This window comes from Bactrocera dorsalis, chromosome 2, assembly GCF_023373825.1.
Source record: "Bactrocera dorsalis isolate Fly_Bdor chromosome 2, ASM2337382v1, whole genome shotgun sequence".
Classification (NCBI taxonomy): Eukaryota; Metazoa; Arthropoda; class Insecta; order Diptera; family Tephritidae; genus Bactrocera; species Bactrocera dorsalis.
Window position 1 is genome coordinate 41,144,835 of NC_064304.1, and position 22,519 is coordinate 41,167,353.

Genomic DNA, 22,519 nt, shown 5'->3' on the forward strand with positions numbered 1-22,519 from the left:
ATAAACTATAATATGAAGCATAACTACTTTAGTTTTTTATTTACATATGCATTTTTTTCCTCAATTGACTTACAGTTCGTTCGCACCTACTCTGCCTGGCGCTCACATTTGGCCGTCTCTTCTTTGACGCTTTTTCTTATGGACACCTCACGTGCTCACGACAGTTGAATAGCCAAGCAAGCCGATAATCAATACATGCCACCAAATCAATGAGTCAATAGTCACATGCCTCTTTTTAACGCATTCCGTGACAATATTATGTAAAACATTCTAAACAGCTGATTTGGCTTTTTTGCTTGTTTTGCTATTAGCTTTCACTTATTCCTACCATTTTTTATTGTTTCTTCTTATGTTTTTACTAGCCGTTAACTTGAAGTCTATTGCGATGATCGATTGAATTTTTGCTATACTTTCCATGACCGACTTTTGTCGAAACGCTAATGTAATTAGTGGCATATACCAAGGCGTTACAGCAAATTATTTTCAGTTCTTCGCGAATTCTTGAACTCTCAACAACTATACCACGGGATTTAAAGAAAATGGATAGTGGCGAAACTGGGAAACAATAAAGGTGTTGAAGAGGATATTTCATCAAGGATCAAAAAGGTAAATGATCCTTCAAAGGTTACCACCTATGTGGATAATACGGAAAAGGACAATGGGAACTGAAAGTGTAGAGTGCAAAAATTAATAAAAAAAGAATTGCATTTTGTTGGAAATATACATTCGATTGTGAAAATATCGATCGTTTTGTGCATGGCTTTAATTTAATTAATGATTGTGAAAAAATGAAAAATTAAGAAACAAAGTGTAATAAATTGAAAATAAAATTCAATTATCCCTTTAAAAAATACAGCGCATCCTTTACCCAGGCTCTCGGACTATTAAATATGAATAATAATAAACGTGTGCTTCCATCTTTTCGAAATGCTGGAATTTTGCATACACATCTACTAAAAATGGATTAAGCTGACTTTAAATAAACAAAAAATGTATTAAACTTTAATAACACAAAGGGACAAAGTGATAATATCCTGAAACTGCTTTTAACCAAAAAGGACTGCATAATTAAAGTTTTCAGAGACTATATTGAGACAATTATTAAGAAATTTTATTAAAAAAATTAAAAAAAATATATTTTAAGGAACTTTTGATGTCCTGTGAACCATTGGTGTGAAGTACTAACTAGAAATGGTTGTGAAGAAAGTAATAAATAAATGTAATATATTTCTTGGTTTTGTTTATCAAACAGTTGCATTATCTGGATAAAAGATTTGATTGGATTTGAGACTTAAAATTGCCTAAATCGAACCAAAGCCACTATGGCACCCAGTGCCTTTTACCGAAAAGTCTGAGATTTGTAATTGAAATGCAGATCGAATACTTTCCTATTAGCAGTATATCTTTGTGTGAAAGCTGGGTTGAATCGGATCATTATTTCCCTTAGCCCCCATATACATATGTACCTAATATAAAGATTTCTTATAACATGCATCGTTTTGTGCTTAGAATGACTAAAAACAGATAAAAGCTCGCTCTATATCTCATATAACCTGAAGGACCTTCTCTGGCTTTAATCCTTTCAAGTTGCAAGAGTATAGATTGTTCGAATATGCTCGAACTTAGCTCTTCCTTACTTGTTTTTACCAAGTTACAAAGTGAAGTTCACAGTTTCGACTGTTTCTTGGTGTCTGGTGTTTACTGTTGGTTCAATGTTTTATCGACGTTCCCAAAATCACCCAGAAACTTGTTCGGATTCCGCGTAACTAATGCCAAACCCTGGTACTGAAGTAGTCTCACACTTGCGCTTGTTATCTGTAGTGGTCGACCATTGCACCTATAGCTTTATCAGGCCCAATTACATATTCATGAAGGCTGTGACTTACACGGTACTTTATATGCTTACTGTCTAATATCGGTATTCTGCGTGAGGCGATTGTCTCATGTCTCTAATAGTGACTATAGTAATTTAGTGATTCTGTTAGTCAGGAGTCTCATTTTGGTATTCTGGCAAATAGAGTATACTATTTTACACTTCATATTTGATTTCATAAATTGATTCATTATTGAGCAAAGAATACTTAGTTTGTTTTTACTTCCTCAAAGAGCTCTGTTTACAGTCGCATTTCCAATCATGACGGAGTTCTGTAACAGGATCCAATATATTCAGATTAATGACACAACCGTAGTCTCTGTGAACTTGCATCTTGTTTGTATATCCTCATAGTTCAGTAATTTTGTTCGAAAGCTTAGGCCTTTTTGGGGTACGATTTTTGCTCAAAATATGTCCCAGAGTCAGCGATCCCTTCTTCATTTGACGAAAATTTTTTCCAATGATTGTTTTTTTGTTAAGATTTGAAAACATAAAACAATCACTGTTGTCCAAATCTGGAGAATACGATGGAGGTGGAAGCAATTCAAAGCGCAATTAATGAAGTTTCGTCTTAATTTTCACTGAGTTTTGACACGGCGCATTGCCTTGGAGAAACAACACTTTCTTTTTCTTCAAATGGCGCCGCCTTTCCAGGATTTCGTCCTTCAATCAGTCGCTGTTGATAGTTTTCCCTTTTCAAGGTAGTCAATAAAAATTATTCAATGCGCATCCCAATATACAAACATCATAACCTTGCCAGCCGACTGTTGCGTTTTTTCACGCTTTGGAGTGAACAAATATCGACTCAAAAACTCGGATTTATTGTGCTTCAACATCTCCAGTCACTGCTCTGAATTATCACTTTGCATAAGTTTTCTCATACCCAAATATTCGTGAGTGATTGATGTACACGTGCAGTTGATATTTTAAGGTTTCCTGTTGCATTGCCTCGAACAACTAAACTTTACTGTCATTCAAAATTATTTTGTCGATAATAACCTCTTTCGGGACTCTTCTTACAAACTGACTATCTTTCCGATTTGGATCTTGAAATATCTACTCGTTTTGCTAACAGAAATTAGTTGAAGTTGAAAGCAACTAATGACTTCTTGATCGGTTTACAATTTCAATTTTGTCATTCAAATACTTGAAATGTTTATACTCTTGCTACAGAGTATAATAGTTTTGTTCACCTAATGGTTGTTTGAATCAAAACTAATCGAGATATACTATACGTATTTAGGGTTATAAATATAAAAATAATCAGGTTGACGAGACAAGTTGAAATCCGGGTGACTATCTGTCCAACCGTCTGTTCGCGCAGGCTGTAGCGAAGTTTGAGACGGGCATAATTGAACCACCACGAGTACGACGCCCACAAAATGCCATTAATCGGAAACGTATGCCATAAATTACGAAACAAATTTCAAATTTAGCACAACAAACCAAACTAAGGAAGGGAGAAAATAATTTTGGAATTATGATAGACTTAATGTCCTGAAATAAATTGGCTTAGACCAATATACGGTGATAAATTATTATTCTTCTTGTTTACTTGTAGGCTTATATAAATTTTCAAGTAACTAAAAATCGTGGTACCTCTAAGACAAGAAGACTTTGCCGCTCACTGATTATATGAGTACATCAAAATGTCACAAAAGAAGAGCGGTGACGATGACCCCGAAAAGGGTGAACCCAACTACAACATCTCTATGGGAGAGGAGTATATGCTAAATGAGATTGAAAAGAATTTCATATTAGCGGCCGAACGTGGTGACATACAGGGTGTTAAGAAGTGTGTAACACGACATCAAACACATTCAACACATAAATTTATAATTTGAGTTTTACGTTCCAGAATAATCGAGGACAACAAGGGTCAACCGGATAAGTTCAATATAAACTGCGTGGATCCGCTCAATCGCTCAGCGCTCATTTCTGCCATTGAGAATGAGAATTTCGACTTGATCATTGTGCTGCTGGAATGTGGCATCGAAGTGGGCGACGCGCTCTTGCATGCCATATCGGAAGAGTACGTCGAAGCCGTGGAGGAATTATTGCAGTGGGAGGAAACACATCACAAAGAGGGCCAACCCTACGTGAGTATAGAAAGTTGTGCAACCGCAATTGTGGTGGCACTGGTGGCCACAATCAATTAGCATGTATGTGTGTCTTATATTTGTCTGTTTGTTGTTCGTCAAATAATCTAATTTTCATTGTACTGATTACTAATTACAGAGTTGGGAATCTGTTGACCGTAATAAGTCGACATTCACGCCGGACATCACGCCATTAATATTGGCAGCGCATCGCAACAATTACGAGATACTGAAAATTCTATTGGATCGTGGTGCAACACTACCGATGCCGCATGACGTGAAGTGAGTAAAATTGTGTGCCCACACGCACACATATAAATGTAAATTGTCACTCAGATACCTGTAATCCGCTGCAATGCGACAGCTTGTTTGCTATTGTCAATGTGTTGGTTAGCATTTCTGTTATAGTTTTGTATTATTTTTCCATCTTCTGTAACACTACTGACCCCTTTACAAACGGTGCCAACGCATAGGCCATGGCGTCTCTCTTCTATTTGTCGCTTACCAACACCGTTTTCGTGCCCCCACACCTCCATGTTTGGCTGACGAGAACTCCATCAATTGACGAATGATAGCATCTATTGACTTTTGTTGTTATTGTTGTCCGTAGTTCTTATAGCCGAAATTAGTCGCGTTTGGCACGTTTCCTTATTTGTGCTGTCCCTGCGCTTCGTTGCTGCGCCGCTTCGCTCTCCTGATGCGTTTACGTGATTTTCGACGAATTTGCATTATTTTTGAAATGTTACCGCCTCCACTCAGGTTGTCGTCATCTGTTTCGTGTTGCATGTCGCATAATATGACGTTGAAATAATTCGAATTTATGCGAATTGCCACAAATTGTAGTCTGAGTCCTACCAATGTGGGTTGCGGCAAGCAGTTGCGAAGGTGTAAACCAGTTCAAAGGCGATTGCGGCGTCCGCTTGTGTGCGCATTTGGTTTTTTCGTATATCCGTTGATGACTTAACATTCGCCAATAATTCACTTTAATTGAAGTGCCCCTTTTTTACTGTAATTTGTATACAGTGTCATTTTATACATACAAGTATACATAACAATCAGTACTGTGTTTACTTTCTCCTATTAACATTGGCGTGGGAGCTAAGGACAATCGTATTTCGGTAATGGCTTCATAGAAGTGTGGAACAGGTGTAAATGAAATTTACGAGCCGAGCGTATGCCGGCAATTGTACACTCCTATAGAAGTCTGTATCTTCAGCTCTGCAACAGTAGACTAAAGAAGTCGCATGATAAGAAGTCGCCCGATCCTGTCGGAGCTTTTGGTGTTGCTCAACGTCAGCTTACACAGCCGTATTAGTTTTGCGCGGATACCAAATTCTGACGTAGCGGCATAAAGGCAGCTCCTTTTCGTGCTGTCAAAAGCAGCTTTGAAATCGACGAAGGGGGTGTGAGTGTCAATCCTCTTTTCAAGCGTCTTTTCAAAGTTTTGCCGCAGGGTGAATATCTGGTCAGTTGTTGATTTCCAGGCCTGAAGCCGCACTGATAAGGACCAATCAGTTTGTTGACGGTGGGCTTTTGAATTGAGCAGAGCACAGTTAAATTCCAATCGTCGAGCATGCTTTCGGCCAACCATATTATATTGGTTCTTCAGATGGGTAATTGCTATTCGAACTTGTTCATGGTCGGGCAATGGAACATCTGCTCCATCATCATCGTTTGGGGATCGGGTTCACAATCTCCTGGTGTCATACTTTCACTGCCGTTCAGCAGGGCTGGAGAGGTGTTCCCTCCATAATTTCAGTATTCTTTGGGCATCAGTCATTAGATCTCTTCTGGGGTTTCTCCAATAATAAGCTTGGGTCTTGAAAAAAAAGGAATTTTCGAGCATTACCCCTGTCGGCCAGCTTATCAAGCTCTCTCTTTGCTCTTTGCTTCCCTCTTCAACTCTCGGCATCTATTCCATACCGCTTGTGATGTGGTCAATTGTAACGTTGCGAGGTAGGTAGTCGGGTTTCTCGTGGTGAAGAGACTCCTTATAATGCCGGCTATTCTTTTGCCCTTTCTGAAAACCAATGGTTTCGTTTTCAGCTGTACGTAAAGAGGTTGAAATGCCGTTCCACAGTTACTTGATAGCGAGTAGTTGCGCTTCTTCACTTCTGTGAAAAAGGGATCGAAATTAGAAGCAGGATATTTCAGGAGGCATAGTAAAGCAGTTAAACATAACTCTCTTCGCTGAAGAGCATTGGATCTTGGAACAGCATTAAGCTAAAAAAAATTAAATTTGATTCAGCATTTGAACTTGTTTCATGTGGTGTCTTTGACTTGCGAAAAGTGTAGGTAACGTTTATTGGTGAAAGTGTTGTTATTATAGAAAATACATTGTTCTTTTAAAGCTGACGTTTATTGAATACTTGCGCCAATCTCTCGCGGAGTCTATTTTACAGTGTTTGTCCAGAAAGTAATAGGACTGAGTCGATTTAAAAAAATTTATTGAACCACTCGTTACAATTCTTCTACTTTCAAAACAAGCTGCTTCTGCGTGGGTGCAGCGCTGCCAGCGCGATTTCCAAACATTGACGGCGTCACGGAAGGCATTCTCCGGATTAGCCTTGAGAGTCGAGGTGCATACTGCTTGAATTGCCTCTGTCGTCTCAAAATGATTGCCTTTTATCGGCCTATTCAGGGAAGGAAACTAAATAAAGTTAGCCTGACACCGGAGATTACGTTATTCAAAAACTTAGGGTCACTTTCATACATGTTCAAATTTTCTTGGCTCCACTCGCCGCAATTTCTGGTCGTCAGTGAACAACTTTTGGGACCATCTCCGCGCTTACCTTTCGAATGTTCAAGTGCGCCGTCACAATGTCATGATCCACAAATTTTTATAAATTTAACATCTGGGCAATTAAACGAATACTTAGTCGATGGTCTGAGTTCAAAACTTTGCGCAAACGAGTCACATTGTCGGTGTTTGTCGAAGTCGCAGGCCTCCCAGCACTTTCATCACCAGCGACCTGTTTCCGCCCCTCCAAATAGACCTGGTGCCACCATCTCTTGCTATAGCAACATCTGGGTAAGCTTGCTTGATCATATCAAACGTCTCTGTCGCAGATTTACCGAGTTTCACACAGAATTTAATCGCTTACCTCTGCTCTAACGAACGCTGCATTTTCGGCTTGCACCACTCACAGAAACACGTCGGGCGAAAGTATTTGTTCTGACTCTCCAGGTGCTCGGAGACAACGGACCAGCCGCTCGTTCGTTAGATAGGAACGCTCTCTACCGAGTCCAGTCGGAGTACGCACGCTCATAAGTACAGTCGCGGTGGAGGAAAATCAGTCCTATTACTTTCCGGACAAACCTATAGTCTGACAACTTTAACGGACACCTGCAACTAAATTTTCCGACTGAAATACTTTGTGACGTTAAATTTTTTCTTGATATTTATGCAATTATAATTTAAAGTTGACCCATCTGGCAACGCTGTAACTTTTAACAGCGCTGACAAATCGGCTAATGTCATACCGCGTTAGAAGCGTCATTCGAAGACAATTTATACCATGGAACAGTACACTCCAAAAGAACGCGCTGAAATTGTTCAGCTTTATATTCAAAATAACTTTTCAATTGTGTTAACTCAACGTGCGTTTCGCAAAAAAAATAAAGTGAAAAGTGCTCCAGTTAAGAACACAATTAAGTCTTTATACGCAAAATTTGTGAACACCGGTAATCTCAGTAATGCCAGTCATGCATCCAGACAACGCACAAGACGTTCTGATGAAAATATCGAAGCTGTACGAGCCAGTATTGAGGAGACTCCATCGACATCGAGTTATCGCCGCTCTCAGGAATTAGACATCTCTCGCACCACTCTCCGACGCATAATTCATAAAGATTTGAAGATGTTTCCATATAAAATTCAAATGGCACAAAAACTAAACCCAGCTGATTATCCGCGACGCCTTAATTTTGGCAAATGGGCCCCGGGCGATTGATATCGAAAAATGGTGATGTTGACTGGCCACCGAGATCACCAGATTTGACGCCACCAGACTTTTATTTGTGGGGTTATTTGAAATCCAAGGTATACGCTAATAAGCCAAAGACCTTAGCTCAACTGAAAGCCAACATTCGACGTGAAACAGCCGCCATATCATCCGAAACATTGGCCAAAGTCATGGAAAATGTCGAAAAAAGAGTGCATTTAGCTGTCAAAGCTAAAGGTGCCCATTTACGCGATCTAATTTTTAAATATTAGCTGAAACAAATCCCCTTGGACCAAAATAAATTATTTTTGAAATGAACAAAAAACATTGTTTTCTTTTATTCTTTTTTTTTAGAAACAAATGGGTCAACTTTAAATGGCCTACCCTGTATATTGGAACGTGGAGGCTTCTGAAATCAAAAAAGGGGAAACAGATGCGATTAAAGTAGGCCACCTTATGACCAAAAATTGTCAAAATCAGATTCGATCGAAAATATCGCTCTATCTGCGAAGTTTAAATTCAGAAAATCCCCTCCTGATAATACTATGACCATATGTGTATGTATCAAATAAGCGAAGAATCGGATTAGCACCCCTTAGTGTTAATATAAAATTATGTCAAAACCTGAAAGTAAGCCCTCCTTGCAAAGCAACGGCACAGGCAAACGCGAGATAATGCGCTTACCAAAAGTTTCCTTCTATAGGTTAATTGTTTCGTTAGATTATAGAAAATGACAATTCAGATATGACAAAGTCAATATAAATCAATGCTCTGTAGCATTCCCAATTGATAATGATACCTTATGTCAAACTTATATTATCTTTCGAAGACTAACCTCACAACACTGAAAACTTGCTTTTTCACTCAATCCCGCTATAAAAGATATTTAGTTCAATGCATAGAAAAATTAATTTTATCGACGCGTAAAGCGAAGACTGAAGGGGATCATGAAATCTTATTTGTTAATATTTTAGTGAAGAGCTTCGTGATTTTTCTTCTCTTCTTCTTTGCTTGACGTTTTCAAATTCTTATTTGGTTTCCTCTTAGTACATATGTAATAACATAAGAGCTATTTCTGAGGCTATTATTTGGTTTCCTCTATGTATGTAATATCATTTAGCCATTTCTGAGGCTTTTTGGCTGAAACCAAAAAGTCTACGTTAAGCAGAATCAGCGCATTCTTTCAAATGAAAAGGCGCTACAACCTGTATAAGGCATGTGGAAAAAAGTGCTTCACTCCTTACAATTGCTATGAAAAAAATTTAAGCCTCTGATATACAGTATGTCAACTATTTGATCACATACATTTCCAAAAACATTCTATTTTGTTCTTTTTTATTTAAACAAACTTTTGAATAAAAGGGATAAGTTCACTAAGTAGGCCTATGCAAGAACAGTTAGTAAGTGCGAAATTACCCAAAATGTGCCGTTACTTTTTAGAGAATATTTACAAATGTAGACTAAGGCATGTGATCAATTAGTTGACTTTGTGAAGTAAAGGGGTATTGATCGCCGTAATATTTCTCTGATATTCAAGTATTTCTTCTGATTCTTTAAATAATAGTTGTGGAATCGTTATATTCTTGTTTCTAGTAAAAGGTGAGTTTTTTTTTATTGTTTTTCTTTGTTATTTTCTTAAGTTTGGCTTGACTATAGATGAAAAAACTAAGTGCAACAAAAATGGACGAAATCAAAAGGCTTATTCATTTAAACACAACGCATAGAGAAATTGCAAGACTCGTTGGTGTTTCTGTAGGCGTTATTTCAAAAATAAGACAATCAATGAGCCCTTTATGTGTAAAAAAATACTCCTGGACGAAAGCCAATTTTGAATGCCACCCAGGAAAGGCGCATTGTTAGGCGGATAAAGTTTGGTGTGCATGAGAATGCGGGCCAAATCAGACGTGATCTCTCCCATAGGGATGGAGTAAATGTAACAAGTGAAGCTATAAGGAAGAAATTGCGGAACAACGGATTTCACGGACGTGTCAAAGTAAAAAAACCACTCTTGACAAAACGACACCTTAAATTGAGACTCCAATTTGCAAAAAAAATATAAAACCTACACCCAAAATGACTGGATGCGAGTCATATGGTCCGACGAGACAAAAACAAACCGTCTGGGAAAAGATGGGCGTCAATGGATTTGGAGGAAACCCCGGGAACCTTTGACTAGCCGTATTGTTCAACCAATGGTCAAGTTTGGAGGCGGTAGTGTAATGATGTGGGGGTGTATGAGGATGGAGGGGGTGGGAGAGTGCGTAAGAGTTGCCGGACGAATGGATGCCAACCAATATGTCGATATCCTTCAACAAGGTTTGTGCAAGAGTCTGGAAGTGTGGGGCAAGAATGTGTCGGACGTCATCTTCCAGCAAGATAATTATCCGAAACACACTTCTCGTGTAGCTAAAGCTTGGCTTCAAAACAACGATTTTGAAGTACCCGACTGGCCCCCTCAATTGCCAGACCTCAACCCAATCGAACATGCTTGGGTTGAGGTCAAGCGTGCGATTTCTGATGCCCAAAGTGAGTGTCAGAATCTTGACGATTTACGGCAGAAGGCTAAAAATTCCTGGCAAAATACTGGCGGAGATTTCTGTAGAGAGGTGGTCGAGTCCATGCCCAAACAAATTGAGGCAGTAATCAAAGCAAAAAGGGGTCATATTAAGTATTAAGTAAAAAAAATCGCTCATGTCAACCAATTGATCAAATGTGCCGCGGAGACATTTTTTAAAATTCTATAAAATCTAGCAAAGTTTTTGAAAAACAAATGTGTTAATTTTATTTTATTACTTTTAATTGTTTTGTATATAAAATAAAATTGGATTGTCATTATAAATAAAAAAGTTTCAAACAAAAACCTTTTTCTGATACCCAGGTGTGATCAAATAGTTGACATACTGTAAATATTAAATCTTATTTCTTCAAACAGAAAAAATGTCATGATAGGCTTTTTCTTAATGTGGTCTAAGATGTGTATTGGCTTATAAAAAAATATTCCACTGTAATACTACCATATATGTATGTATGTGATGAAGGGTTGTTGATGTAACAGGAAAAGACATTGCACAAACTATTATGAGGAATACTGCCGAGTTAGCAGCCCTACGTCAGATAATAATTAAGATACGCTCCGATTATGTAGACTCGGTTGTCATGAGAATGGTTACATTGCCTCCTCAATAAGTACGGCTAGACACGTTTAAAAAAATATACTTTTTAATTAAGAAGAATGCATAAGTTAAGTGGAAAATTTTCAAGTTATATGCAATAATTTAAATTTTTAAGTCATTTACCGTACTTTCTAACTAAAAATCTTTCAAATGAATCTTTCTCATCATAGATGTGGTTGCGATGAGTGTGTCACCTCCCAAGAAACCGATTCGCTGCGACACTCACAATCGCGTATCAATGCCTATCGCGCCCTCTCCGCCAGTTCACTGATAGCACTTAGCTCACGCGATCCCGTTCTAACGGCTTTTGAACTGTCATGGGAATTGAAACGACTGCAGGCGATGGAATCCGAATTCAGAGCGGAATACACGGTAAGAAAGGGGATGAATATAATAATGCGCAAAAACAAAGAAGTAGAAATTAAAAACAAATTCGGAAAGAAGCAAAAACAAAAAACGAAGAGACAATGTGATTACCACTTAAATGCATTTATGCTCTTGTAGAAAGAATATGTTGCGCTTTTGCGGCTTCTTTAGGCATTTTTTAGCTGACCATATGTTAGCCATATGTGCATAACTGTAATTTTATTTGTGTATGTGCGCACTTTCTTGTGTCTGCAGGAAATGCGTGTGGGTGTGCAAGAGTTTGTCTCATCATTATTAGATCACGCACGCACTTCCACCGAACTGGAGGTAATGCTCAACTTCAATCACGAGCCAACCACCGACATTTGGATGCCGGGGCAGCGGCAAACGTTGGAGCGCCTCAAATTGGCCATAAGATACAAGCAGAAAGCGGTAAGGAATTAATGCACTCATCATACCCTATCAAACACACACTTGTTGTTGTCGTTGTATTTGTTTAAACCAAATTTGCAAATGTCTTCTTCGTCAATACCATTTAGTTCGTGGCACATCCGAATGTGCAACAATTGCTGGCGGCCATTTGGTATGAGGGTCTACCCGGTTTTAGGCGCAAACAAGCCTCACAGCAGATCATAGAAGTGGTGAAGCTGGGCACTATGTTCCCCATTAACAGCATGAACTATTTGCTGGCGCCGGACTCGGATGCTGGCAAATTCATGAGAAAGCCATTTGTGAAGTTCATCTCACATTCCTGTTCGTACATGTTCTTTTTAAGTAAGTTGTGAGCGGTGAGCATATTATGGAGTGAACACCGAAACCTTAATATATTTTTATCTCTAGTGCTTCTGGGCGCTGCATCGCTGCGCGTCGTTCAACTATCATTCGAGCTGCTCGGGTTCCCTTGGATGCTGGCAATGCTGGAGGATTGGCGCAAGCACGAGCGTGGCTCTTTGCCTGGGCCGATCGAACTGGGCATTATCACCTATATTGCCAGTAAGGAAATGTTTTCATTTACGCAGAGCTCATAAAGAATGTTCTTATTTAAGGTCTTGTGTTTGGTGAACTGAAAACGCTTTATTCAGATGGTTTGTTCGAGTATATTATGGATCTTTGGAATATCGTCGACTTCGTTTCCAATATGTTTTATGTCACTTGGATACTTTGTAGAGCGACAGCATGGATTATAGTACATGTTAGTAGTATCTTTAATGAAATTTTGCTATTATTTTTTTTCCGTTTCCTTTCGCCGCTCTTGCTTCTACCACAGACATATCCATAATAGTTCATATTGTTATATGAAATTTTAAGTTCAAATTCTTCGTGAACACATTTTATTTTCTAATAAAATATGTTTCCTCCCTTCTAGCGTGACTTGTGGTACCGCGGCATCGATCCTTACTTTCCACGCGAACATTGGCACCCTTTCGACCCGATGTTACTTTCCGAAGGCGCTTTTGCTGCCGGTATGGTGTTCTCTTATTTAAAATTGGTTCATATTTTCTCAATCAATCCACATTTGGGGCCACTACAAGTCTCTTTGGGACGCATGATCATCGATATCATCAAATTTTTCTTCATCTACACTTTGGTGTTATTCGCCTTCGGCTGTGGCTTAAATCAGCTGTTGTGGTACTATGCTGAATTGGAGAAGAACAAGTGCTATCACTTGCATCCAGATGTTGCGGATTTCGATGACCAGGAAAAAGCCTGTACTATTTGGCGACGATTTTCGAAGTAAGACTATTAAGTTGTTCAATTGTTGTAATACTTTTAAAACATTCTTTTCACTATTCGTAGCCTTTTTGAAACCTCGCAGTCGCTCTTTTGGGCTTCCTTCGGTTTGGTCGATTTGGTATCGTTCGATTTGGCTGGCATAAAGAGCTTCACTCGGTTTTGGGCTCTACTCATGTTCGGCTCATACTCGGTTATAAATATTATTGTGCTACTCAACATGCTTATTGCTATGATGTCCAACTCGTATCAAATTATTTCGGAACGCGCAGATGTTGAATGGAAATTCGCACGCTCCCAGCTGTGGATGAGTTATTTCGAAGATGGTGGCACCGTACCGCCGCCATTCAATATTATGCCATCGGTGAAACTACTACGCAAGACATTGGGCAAAGAGGGACCGAAGCGCACTAAAAGCTTTATGGTGAGTGAGAAGTTCCTTAATTCGGGATTGATAGGTTTATTTACATACATCTGCTAGAGTCATATAAAATAGTGATTTTCTTCGATGTTTCGATTTTTTTTATAGATTTTAATTATTATAAATAACTGAATAATGCTGAAATGTCCCAAAAGAATAATATTTAAAAGAAGGAGGTAGACAATGAGGAATTATCTTTTTTATCGACTGTCCAGCTTTCCCCAGACTATGGTTGAAACATAATAGAGCTCATGGCTTTACCTTAATTGAAGCGAATGAGTGGGCAGTAAATTATATTAGGCGCCTCCAAAAATTTACGTTCATACCCAGGAGCCTTAGTATTACTAAGCACCGATGTTTCTACTGTCCAAATAGGAAACCAGTAACCTCCACATACTTTCTTCTCCTTTGTTCAGTGATTACAGGGCTGAGGATGAAACATCTCGGCAATCAACTGGAAGAAATTTTTATTAGGCTCAAAACGCTTTGCCGTTTTCTAAGGTCTATTGTATAGGAGTTTATGGTAACACGACGGCCCGGGATACTAAGCCTAGTGAGATTCCTGTTAAGGCATCGAACTTACCCTAACCTAATTTCACTTGCAGGGGTGCAAAGTCTTTTCAAATACGTTAATAAATGTGATAGATAGTCTCTTAAAAATATTTGCCACCTAATTATATCATTCGACGAGGAAAGCTTTTTTAGCCGCAGTAATTAGAAGCACCCCAATTATCACAATATTCTCTACTTAAATAGGATCGCTTATCCTATCAGGAGTTTAACTCTTTCATTACTTAAAGAGTGTTAGTTCTCTTCAAATTTATTCAAAGTTTTATTTACTGTTCAGACTTTTATTTGAAGGATTGCGAGACGATATTAATAGATTTTGCATACAAGTTTAATACACATTGATTTCCCTAACCTACCTCATCTGCCAACACTGTATGCGTAAATAGAGGTTTTGGGAAGAAGAGACAAACCCTTGCGATGATAGAAATAAATAGCTGGTCATTATTAACAATTTCTCAGCTTGAGAAACCGGTCACCGGTATTACGGCAACAACAAGGCGCCGTTCATTCGGCGCCAAAGTGTTAAAGTTAAGAAAACCAGATATGCTCCAAACTAAATTTCCTGCCTACAATAGCTACAGTGCAAATCTTTCACGCATTGACTCATATGCTGTCTCACTCTTACTTGCAGCGCAAGACGAAGGAGCGCTCACAGGCGTTGCACGACAAAGTCATGAAGCTACTCATACGACGCTTTGTCACCGCAGAGCAGCGTCGTCGTGACGACTATGGCATAACCGAAGATGATATCATTGAAGTGCGTCAAGACATTAGCTCGCTGCGTTTCGAATTATTGGACATTTTCCAAACGAATCGCTTCAATGTGCCCGATATTGAGAAGAAAACAGCAGGTGCGTAATAAACTATTGCGACAATGAAATGATACCCTAGTGCATTGAGAATATTTAATGTATGTTCACAGCTGCGGCGGCCGGCACCAAGAAGGGTAAGGTGATGGAGCGACGTATACTGAAAGACTTCCAAATCGGCTTTGTTGAGAATTTGCAGCATGAGATGACCGTGGGCGATGAGGGTAGTAAAGATATATTCTCCTCTTTGGCAAGGGTGATTGGCAAGAAGAAGTCATTGAAATCGGGGTAGGTACAATCGATTACTGCGTTGTAAGTACAACTACTACTTCCCATTTCTTGCAGTGAAAAAGACTGGAATGCCATTGCACGTCAGAACACAATGACCGCCGACCCGATTGGTTCTAAGCGTTCGTCAATACAACGCCACAGTCAGCGCAGCTTGCGGCGCAAGATCATCGATCAGGCGAATGAGGGCCTGAAGATGAACCAGAATCAGTTAATTGGTGCGTAGAGTTTCATTCAATTAAAATATTATCTCATTTGTTGCTTCATCATGTAGAATTCAATCCGAACTTGGGTGATGTGACACGCGCCACACGTGTTGCTTACGTCAAATTCATGAAGAAGAAGATGGCAGCTGACGAAGACGGCGCCGCAGCCGCGTCTGCAGAAGCAGCAACAACAAGCGCTACTATCAAAGACGAAAAGGCTACCGGCGGCGTAAGTACTAACCTTAAGGTAATACTTTATATAAATGTGTACACAAATTTCACCTTCACTTGAAGTCAAAGAAAGTGAAACCGGATGATCCAAAAGCTGCCAGCGATGAAAAGGCTGATACTGTATCCAAAACCTCCAGCACCGATACCAAAACCAAAGAAAGTAAGCCTGGTGATGGTAAACCAGGTGACGCTAAACCAGCCGCACCGGCTCCACCAGGAAAACCAGCTGCACCTGGCGCTAAACCAAACGATGCAGCAAAGAAAGATGATGCTACGAAGCCAGCTGCAGGTGCGGCGGCAAAATCACCACCCCCAGCGGCTGCTAAACCAGATACAGCTGCTAAGAAGGAGGATGCCGCTAAGCCAAGCGGCGCCGATGCCAAGCCCGCAACCGCAGCTAAGCCAGGTGACAGCTCATCCGGCGGCACCGCTGCCGCCAAGCCTGCCGTTGCTAAACCCGGTGAAACCACAAAGCCAGAAGCTGCTGCCAAGAAGGAAGACACTGCTAAGACAGAAGCCGCGAAACCAGGCGCTGCTGCAAGTGCTGGCGCGACCGCTGCCGCCGCTAAAGGTGCTGCCCCTGCTGCGCCCGCGGGTGCAAAGCCCGATGCACCGTCAGCGGGAGGCGACGCGAAACCGCCTGCAACGGGTCCGACAGCTACCAAAGCGGCTGGTGACGCTAGTGGTGCAAGTGGTAGTGGTGGCGCTGCAGGCGCTAGTACGGGTGCGACGGCGAAAACAGATGACAAGAAAGCGGATGACAAGAAGGGCGATGAGAAGAAACCAGACGAAAAGAAAGCTGACGAGAAAAAAGCGGACGATAAAAAAGCAGCGGCGCCGGCTCCAGCTAAACCGGTAATTAAAGTGGGACAAAGCAGTGCGGCTGCCGGTGGAGAGCGCGGCAAATCGACAGTTACTGGTCGTATGATATCCGGTTGGTTATAAGCTGGGAATCTGTGTTATACGTACCTCCAGATTGCCAGCTTAAGTTTTCAAACTTGGAAGATTTACTAAGACATTTTGTGCTTTGCAAGAGACAAATAAATTTATATTAAATTGAAGTTGTTTTAAGTGAAATAAAATATATTTAAATGAAAATTCAAAATAACTTGCACTGATCTTTAGCATCTTTACTCAAAGACGTTATATGTTCAGCAGACCGCATGAACTCACATATTTCAGTTGAAAGATCTCGTCTGAAATGATTGCGATATTAAATTTCGGTTTCCAACAATATTTCATCAGGAGGAAAGGAGATCAGAACTGTCTCTCCTACGTAATGAAGGTCTTCTTCTTCCGTTTTCATCCATACGATTGACATGACCTAGCCAGGGTATCTGCTATATTTTAATTCGCTGGGCTATGTGGATATCATCGTATAAATCCCATACAGCTCATCGTTCTATCGAATGCCGTATTCGCCGTGGCCAATGCGCAAAGGACCATAAATTTTCGCAGAACCTTTCTGTTGAAATCTCGAAACGGTGACTCATCAGATGTTATCATCGTCCATGCCTCGGCACAATATAGCAGGACGGGAATAACGAGTGACTTATAGAGTTTGGTTTCTGTTCTTCGAGAGAGGACCTACTCTGTCCGAAGTAGCACCTGTTGGCAAGATATATTTTGCGTTAAAATTCGTTGCTGTTAATACTGGTTCCCCGACTTCGAAGTTATGATTGCGACGACTGTTTGTTTATGATATTTGAGACATTTCGTCTTGCTATCGCTTACTTCCAGACTCATTTTCTTTGCTTTCTTATCCATTCTTGACTTCTAGACTTTTTTAGAAGATGGTACCTTCTCTATTTACTATGCAGATCGAGTAATTATCTCCAAAAGCTTATTGAAAAAGTTGCACAAAAGGGTGCGCCTTGTCTGAAATCTTGTTTTGTGTCGAACGGCTCGGAGTGGTCCTTCCCGATCTTGGTGAAGCTTTTGGTATTGGTATCAACGTCAGTTTATACAGCCGTTTTTCGGGGATACCAAATTCAGACATAGCGGCATAAACGCACCTTCCTTTCGTTATCAAAAGCAGCCTTGAAAGCGACGAAAAGTTGGTGCGACTATCTTTTAACGGATCTTTTCCAAGACTTGGCGCATAGTAGATATCTGGTAAATTGTTGATTCTCTAGGCCTAAAACCAATCCGAGTGGGGTTATGCTTTCACTACCAATCAGCAGGCTGGAAAAGTGTTCTCTCCATAATTTCAGTATGCTCTGGACATCAACCACCAGATCACCTCTGGGGTTTCTAGAAGAGTATTCTCTGGTCTCGAAACCTTCTGCTAGACGCCGCGTCTTTTCGTAGAATTTTCGAACATTACCCCTGTCCGCCAGCTTGACAAGCTCACATTTCCTCACGCATTTCGACCTCCCTCGTTTTCTGTCTACAAAGCGTTTCGCTTCCCTCTTAAGATCTCGGTAGCTATCCCATCCCGCACGTGTTGTGGCCGATCGTAACGTTGCGAGGTAGGCAGTTTGTTTTCTTTCCACTGCGACACGGCACTTCTCATCGTACTAGCTGTTCTTTTTCGAAAACCAATAGTTTCGTTAGCAGCTGTACGTAAGGAGCTTAAAATGCCTTTCCACCTATTTTGTAACTTTTCATTGTGGAGGCTCAATTCACCGACCGTTGTGCCAAAGCTGCTTTCTTTGCCCACCCTCGCGTTAAAGTCGCCAAACACGATTTTGACATCGTGGGGGAAGCTGTCATAGGTGCGCTCCAAGCCCTCATAATAGGCATCTTTGGTCACATCGCCCTTCTCTTCCCTCGATATCTTGAAGAACTCTGATTTGATGCGGATTGTGGGTAGACGAAGTCTCTCTCCCACCACGAATTCAACACCGAACTTGCGCTCCTTTATATCGTCACTCTAACAAATGCCACAAGGACCTAATCTCAGTCATTATTCTGTCCATCGCACGGCGGTGTTGTCGACCTTTATTTTTAGGAAGACATCAACCAACGTCGTCGGCAAAAGGTGGTCTCTTGTCCGAGGATGTTGTATACTTTTCATTGGGGGCGTTTTTAACGTAGGGGGTCCCAACCCCAGCGCACAAACCTGGGGAGCGATGGCTACCCAGAAGATGCTTGATCTAAGACCGGAAGTCGTGAGCTGCTTGAGTCATATGTAAAAGAATTGTTTCTGGCCACTCCCAAGTGTAGAAGTGAATAAGAGAACTTTTTTCACTTGCGTGAATTTTTTCACATGACTCCATCCTTCAGGACGATGATTCCATCCTTGCCTTAGATGTAAGACACTGGGTCGAGAGCCCTTCTTTCAAGCTCATCATCCTACGATTCAGTATAACCAAACACCCCTACAAAACTTACTATCTCTTAATATCTTACTATCTATCTCGACATCGCAGGGTAGTGAGTTGAATTCCAGTACTACAGCAGCGATAGGTGGAGGCACCAATACGTGGATTTACTGCTTATTTGATGGCAGCTGTCTGTAAGCCTGAAAGTAGATATGGTGGAGAACTGTCCACTGCACCGCTTCGCCTCTCTAATTACGAGTATAAGTGCCGTTAATTATTTTTCAACATAACATCTAAGAAATCTTCCGAAATGGAAACGGTATTCATTGATTTAATATAATTAATAGAAATAGAAAACTAATGTATACTCATAGTCAGTGAATCATGCGGAAAGATTTATTAGCCTATCAGCTAGATCTGATTTCCATGAAATTTGTGTACCGAGACGAAGAGACATCGCTGGATATGATCCAATTATTCATCATAATACGAGTATAATCAGAAAAACATCGGCTAAAAACTACGATTTTGCGCAAAACAAATGATATTACCTGCAGAACATAACCATTTCGTATCTTAATGTTCGTTAGAAGAAGCGACCACAATTTTAGTATCCAATACGATGAGCCGAAAACTAAAAAAAAAAGTAAAGGCCTGTCAAAGCTTAAGGTGATACTTATTGTTTTCTTTTCCTGTGATATAGCATTTGCGAGAGGACATCCGTCGAAAATGGCCGAAATTATGTAAGGACAATTCATGATAAAGGGTGATTTTTTAAGAGCTTGATAACTTTTTTAAAAAAAAAACGCATAAAATTTGCAAAATCTCATCGGTTCTTTATTTAAAACGTTAGATTGGTTCATGACATTTACTTTCATTTAAATGTTGACCGCGGCTGCGTCTTAGGTGGTCCATTCGGAAAGTCCAATTTTGGGCAACTTTTTCGAGCATTTCGGCCGGAATAGCCCGAATTTCTTCGGAAATGTTGTCTTCCAAAGCTGGAATAGTTGCTGGCTTATTTCTGTAGACTTTAGACTTGACGTAGCCCCACAAAAAATAGTCTAAAGGCGTTAAATCGCATGATCTTGGTGGCCAACTTACGGGTCCATTTCTTGAGATGAATTGTTGTCCGAAGTTTTCCCTCAAAATGGCCATAGAATCGCGAGCTGTGTGGCATGTAGCGCCATCTTGTTGAAACCACATGTCAACCAAGTTCAGTTCTTCCATTTTTGGCAACAAAAAGTTTGTTAGCATCGAACGATAGCGATCGCCATTCACCGTAACGTTGCGTCCAACAGCATCTTTGAAAAAATACGGTCCAATGATTCCACCAACGTACAAACCACACCAAACAGTGCATTTTTCGGGATGCATGGGCAGTTCTTGAACGGCTTCTGGTTGCTCTTCACCCCAAATGCGGCAATTTTGCTTATTTACGTAGCCATTCAACCAGAAATGAGCCTCATCGCTGAACAAAACACGCGCGCGAAACACATTTCGAACCGAACACTGATTTTGGTAATAAAATTCAATGATTTGCAAGCGTTGCTCGTTAGTAAGTCTATTCATGATGAAATGTCAAAGCATACTGAGCATCTTTCTCTTTGACACCATGTCTGAAATCCCACGTGATCTGTCAAATACTAATGCATGAAAATCCTAACCTCAAAAAAATCACCCGTTATTTACATGATGATAATGCAGCATCGCATCAAGCCACGAGTGTGACCGAATTTAGCTTGTTCCCAAATTGAAATTTCCGTTCCGTAGAACCCGTTCTCAGTCGATAGAAGTGATAAAAAAATTCACTGAAGCAGCTTAAGGTCATTCCAAAAAGTGCTTATGCAAAGTGTTACGATGACTGGAAAAATCGTTGACACATGTTTTTTGCATCTGGAGGGGATTACTTTGAAGGCGACAAAATAAATATTGATTAATTATTGATCATCATTCACAATTTTTCGTTTTATTTACAATTTCTGAATAGTTTTTTATCACAGTATAAATCCAGAGTCACAGCTCAGTTACTGTATTTGCCACATTTTCCTTCTGATTACTTTTTTAGAAACTGAATAATTCGCTTCGGAAAACCCATCGATGTCATCAGAAGTCATTCACTGAAGATCATACCAGCGACAGCGTTGTATTGGCTCAAAGATCATATTTTAAATTTCATTTTTATTTATATTAAAAGGCATGAAAATATTGTTTTTTTTAATCCTGATAAACTTTGAACAGATGGCCTATATTCCATACCAACCAAATTCTGGAAACTGCTAACCCGGCTTATGAGGTAAGACATGAACAAGCTTGATTTCCGTGTTATAATTCGAGCGGCATTAAAACAAATCTAATTATTTACTCACTCATTTTTGATGATTTGACTTACACTTTCTCTTTGACACTTTAAGTATTAGAGAAATTTCTAGCAAAGAGTAAATCAGAAGCAAAGAAAACTACTAATTTTGGTTATGTAGTCTCAATTCTTATATGCGTACCTTATTTAGGAAGGTTTGCCTACATTTTTTCATCACTTCCTACATGTCTTCGTCTTCTTCTTTTATTTTCTTATTTTGTGATAGCATAAATCTCCCCTGAAGGCTGGATTGTGTACCTATCTTTACCATAATCCAACCTACGAACGACAGTTAGTTGAAAAAATCTTAAATTGCTTGCGCAGCATATGAAAAGGAAGTAGTTTACATGAAATTACAAGCAGTTTTAAGATTTTTTCTACTATAAAAATAAATATAATACATACTTTCTGTCAACACTTAAGTAGTCTTCACATGAGTAATAACACTACAAGTTAAGTTACAGTGCAACATTTCCAATATCAAACAAAGCCGTATTAGCCATTTCAGCAACATGTTGCTAGAAATTTCTGAATACAACCACCTGTTACAGATGTTGCTACATATTTTGTGGTAGCTAACAGCGGATTGCAGCAAAGACAAAACCTGAGGCATGAGACAGCTTAACGTACACTTACACTAATCTTGATATATGTAGGTACATAGCTTAATACTCATGTTGCTAAAATTATATGTCCAAATATGAAGCTTCATTCATGAATCTTAAAAATCGGAGTTAGCACAACACGCACACGTGCAACCACAAATATGTGGCACAAAGCATTTAGCGACGCCCACAACAATAACTGTGCAGTAACAATCGGAATTTTCAACAGTAACGGTACATAGTACCGAGAACTCGTTACAATTCTTTTGAAAATGTATTGGTGCTGTTGCCCACTTACATACATATATACATTCATATATATGTGTATGTAAATAAAGAGTATTGCAAGCAAATGCGCCTAAAAGTTGACATATCCAGTCGTCGTTGCTATGTGTTGGTATTGGTGCCTGTGTTGTTTTGTTGCTGTCATCCCTAGCGCTCATGTAGCTAGTGTCATTGTTGCCACACACACACATGCAACTTGGCAAAAGTATTTGCGACTATGTTGCTACATCACGGTGCGTTGCTGCTTCGCTTGGATATTAGCCTGACGGCGATGGCTTTTGTCTTTTCCGTATAAA

General features: G+C 39.9%; 1 protein-coding gene across 1 annotated transcript; it reads left to right on the forward strand.

The window, feature by feature from the left end:
- Positions 1–455: 455 nt before the first annotated feature.
- On the forward strand, positions 456–16,820 carry LOC105221897 (transient receptor potential protein). The gene is made up of 16 exons (XM_011199037.4): positions 456–606; positions 3,435–3,668; positions 3,732–3,972; positions 4,112–4,254; positions 11,260–11,461; positions 11,711–11,887; positions 11,995–12,229; positions 12,296–12,448; positions 12,502–12,647; positions 12,822–13,189; positions 13,253–13,610; positions 14,809–15,028; positions 15,100–15,274; positions 15,332–15,492; positions 15,549–15,709; positions 15,775–16,820. Exons 2-16 carry the CDS (start codon positions 3,523–3,525, stop codon positions 16,654–16,656), a joined length of 3,768 nt encoding a protein of 1,255 aa, XP_011197339.2. The 5' UTR covers positions 456–606; positions 3,435–3,522; the 3' UTR covers positions 16,657–16,820.
- The last annotated feature ends 5,699 nt before the right edge of the window (positions 16,821–22,519 follow it).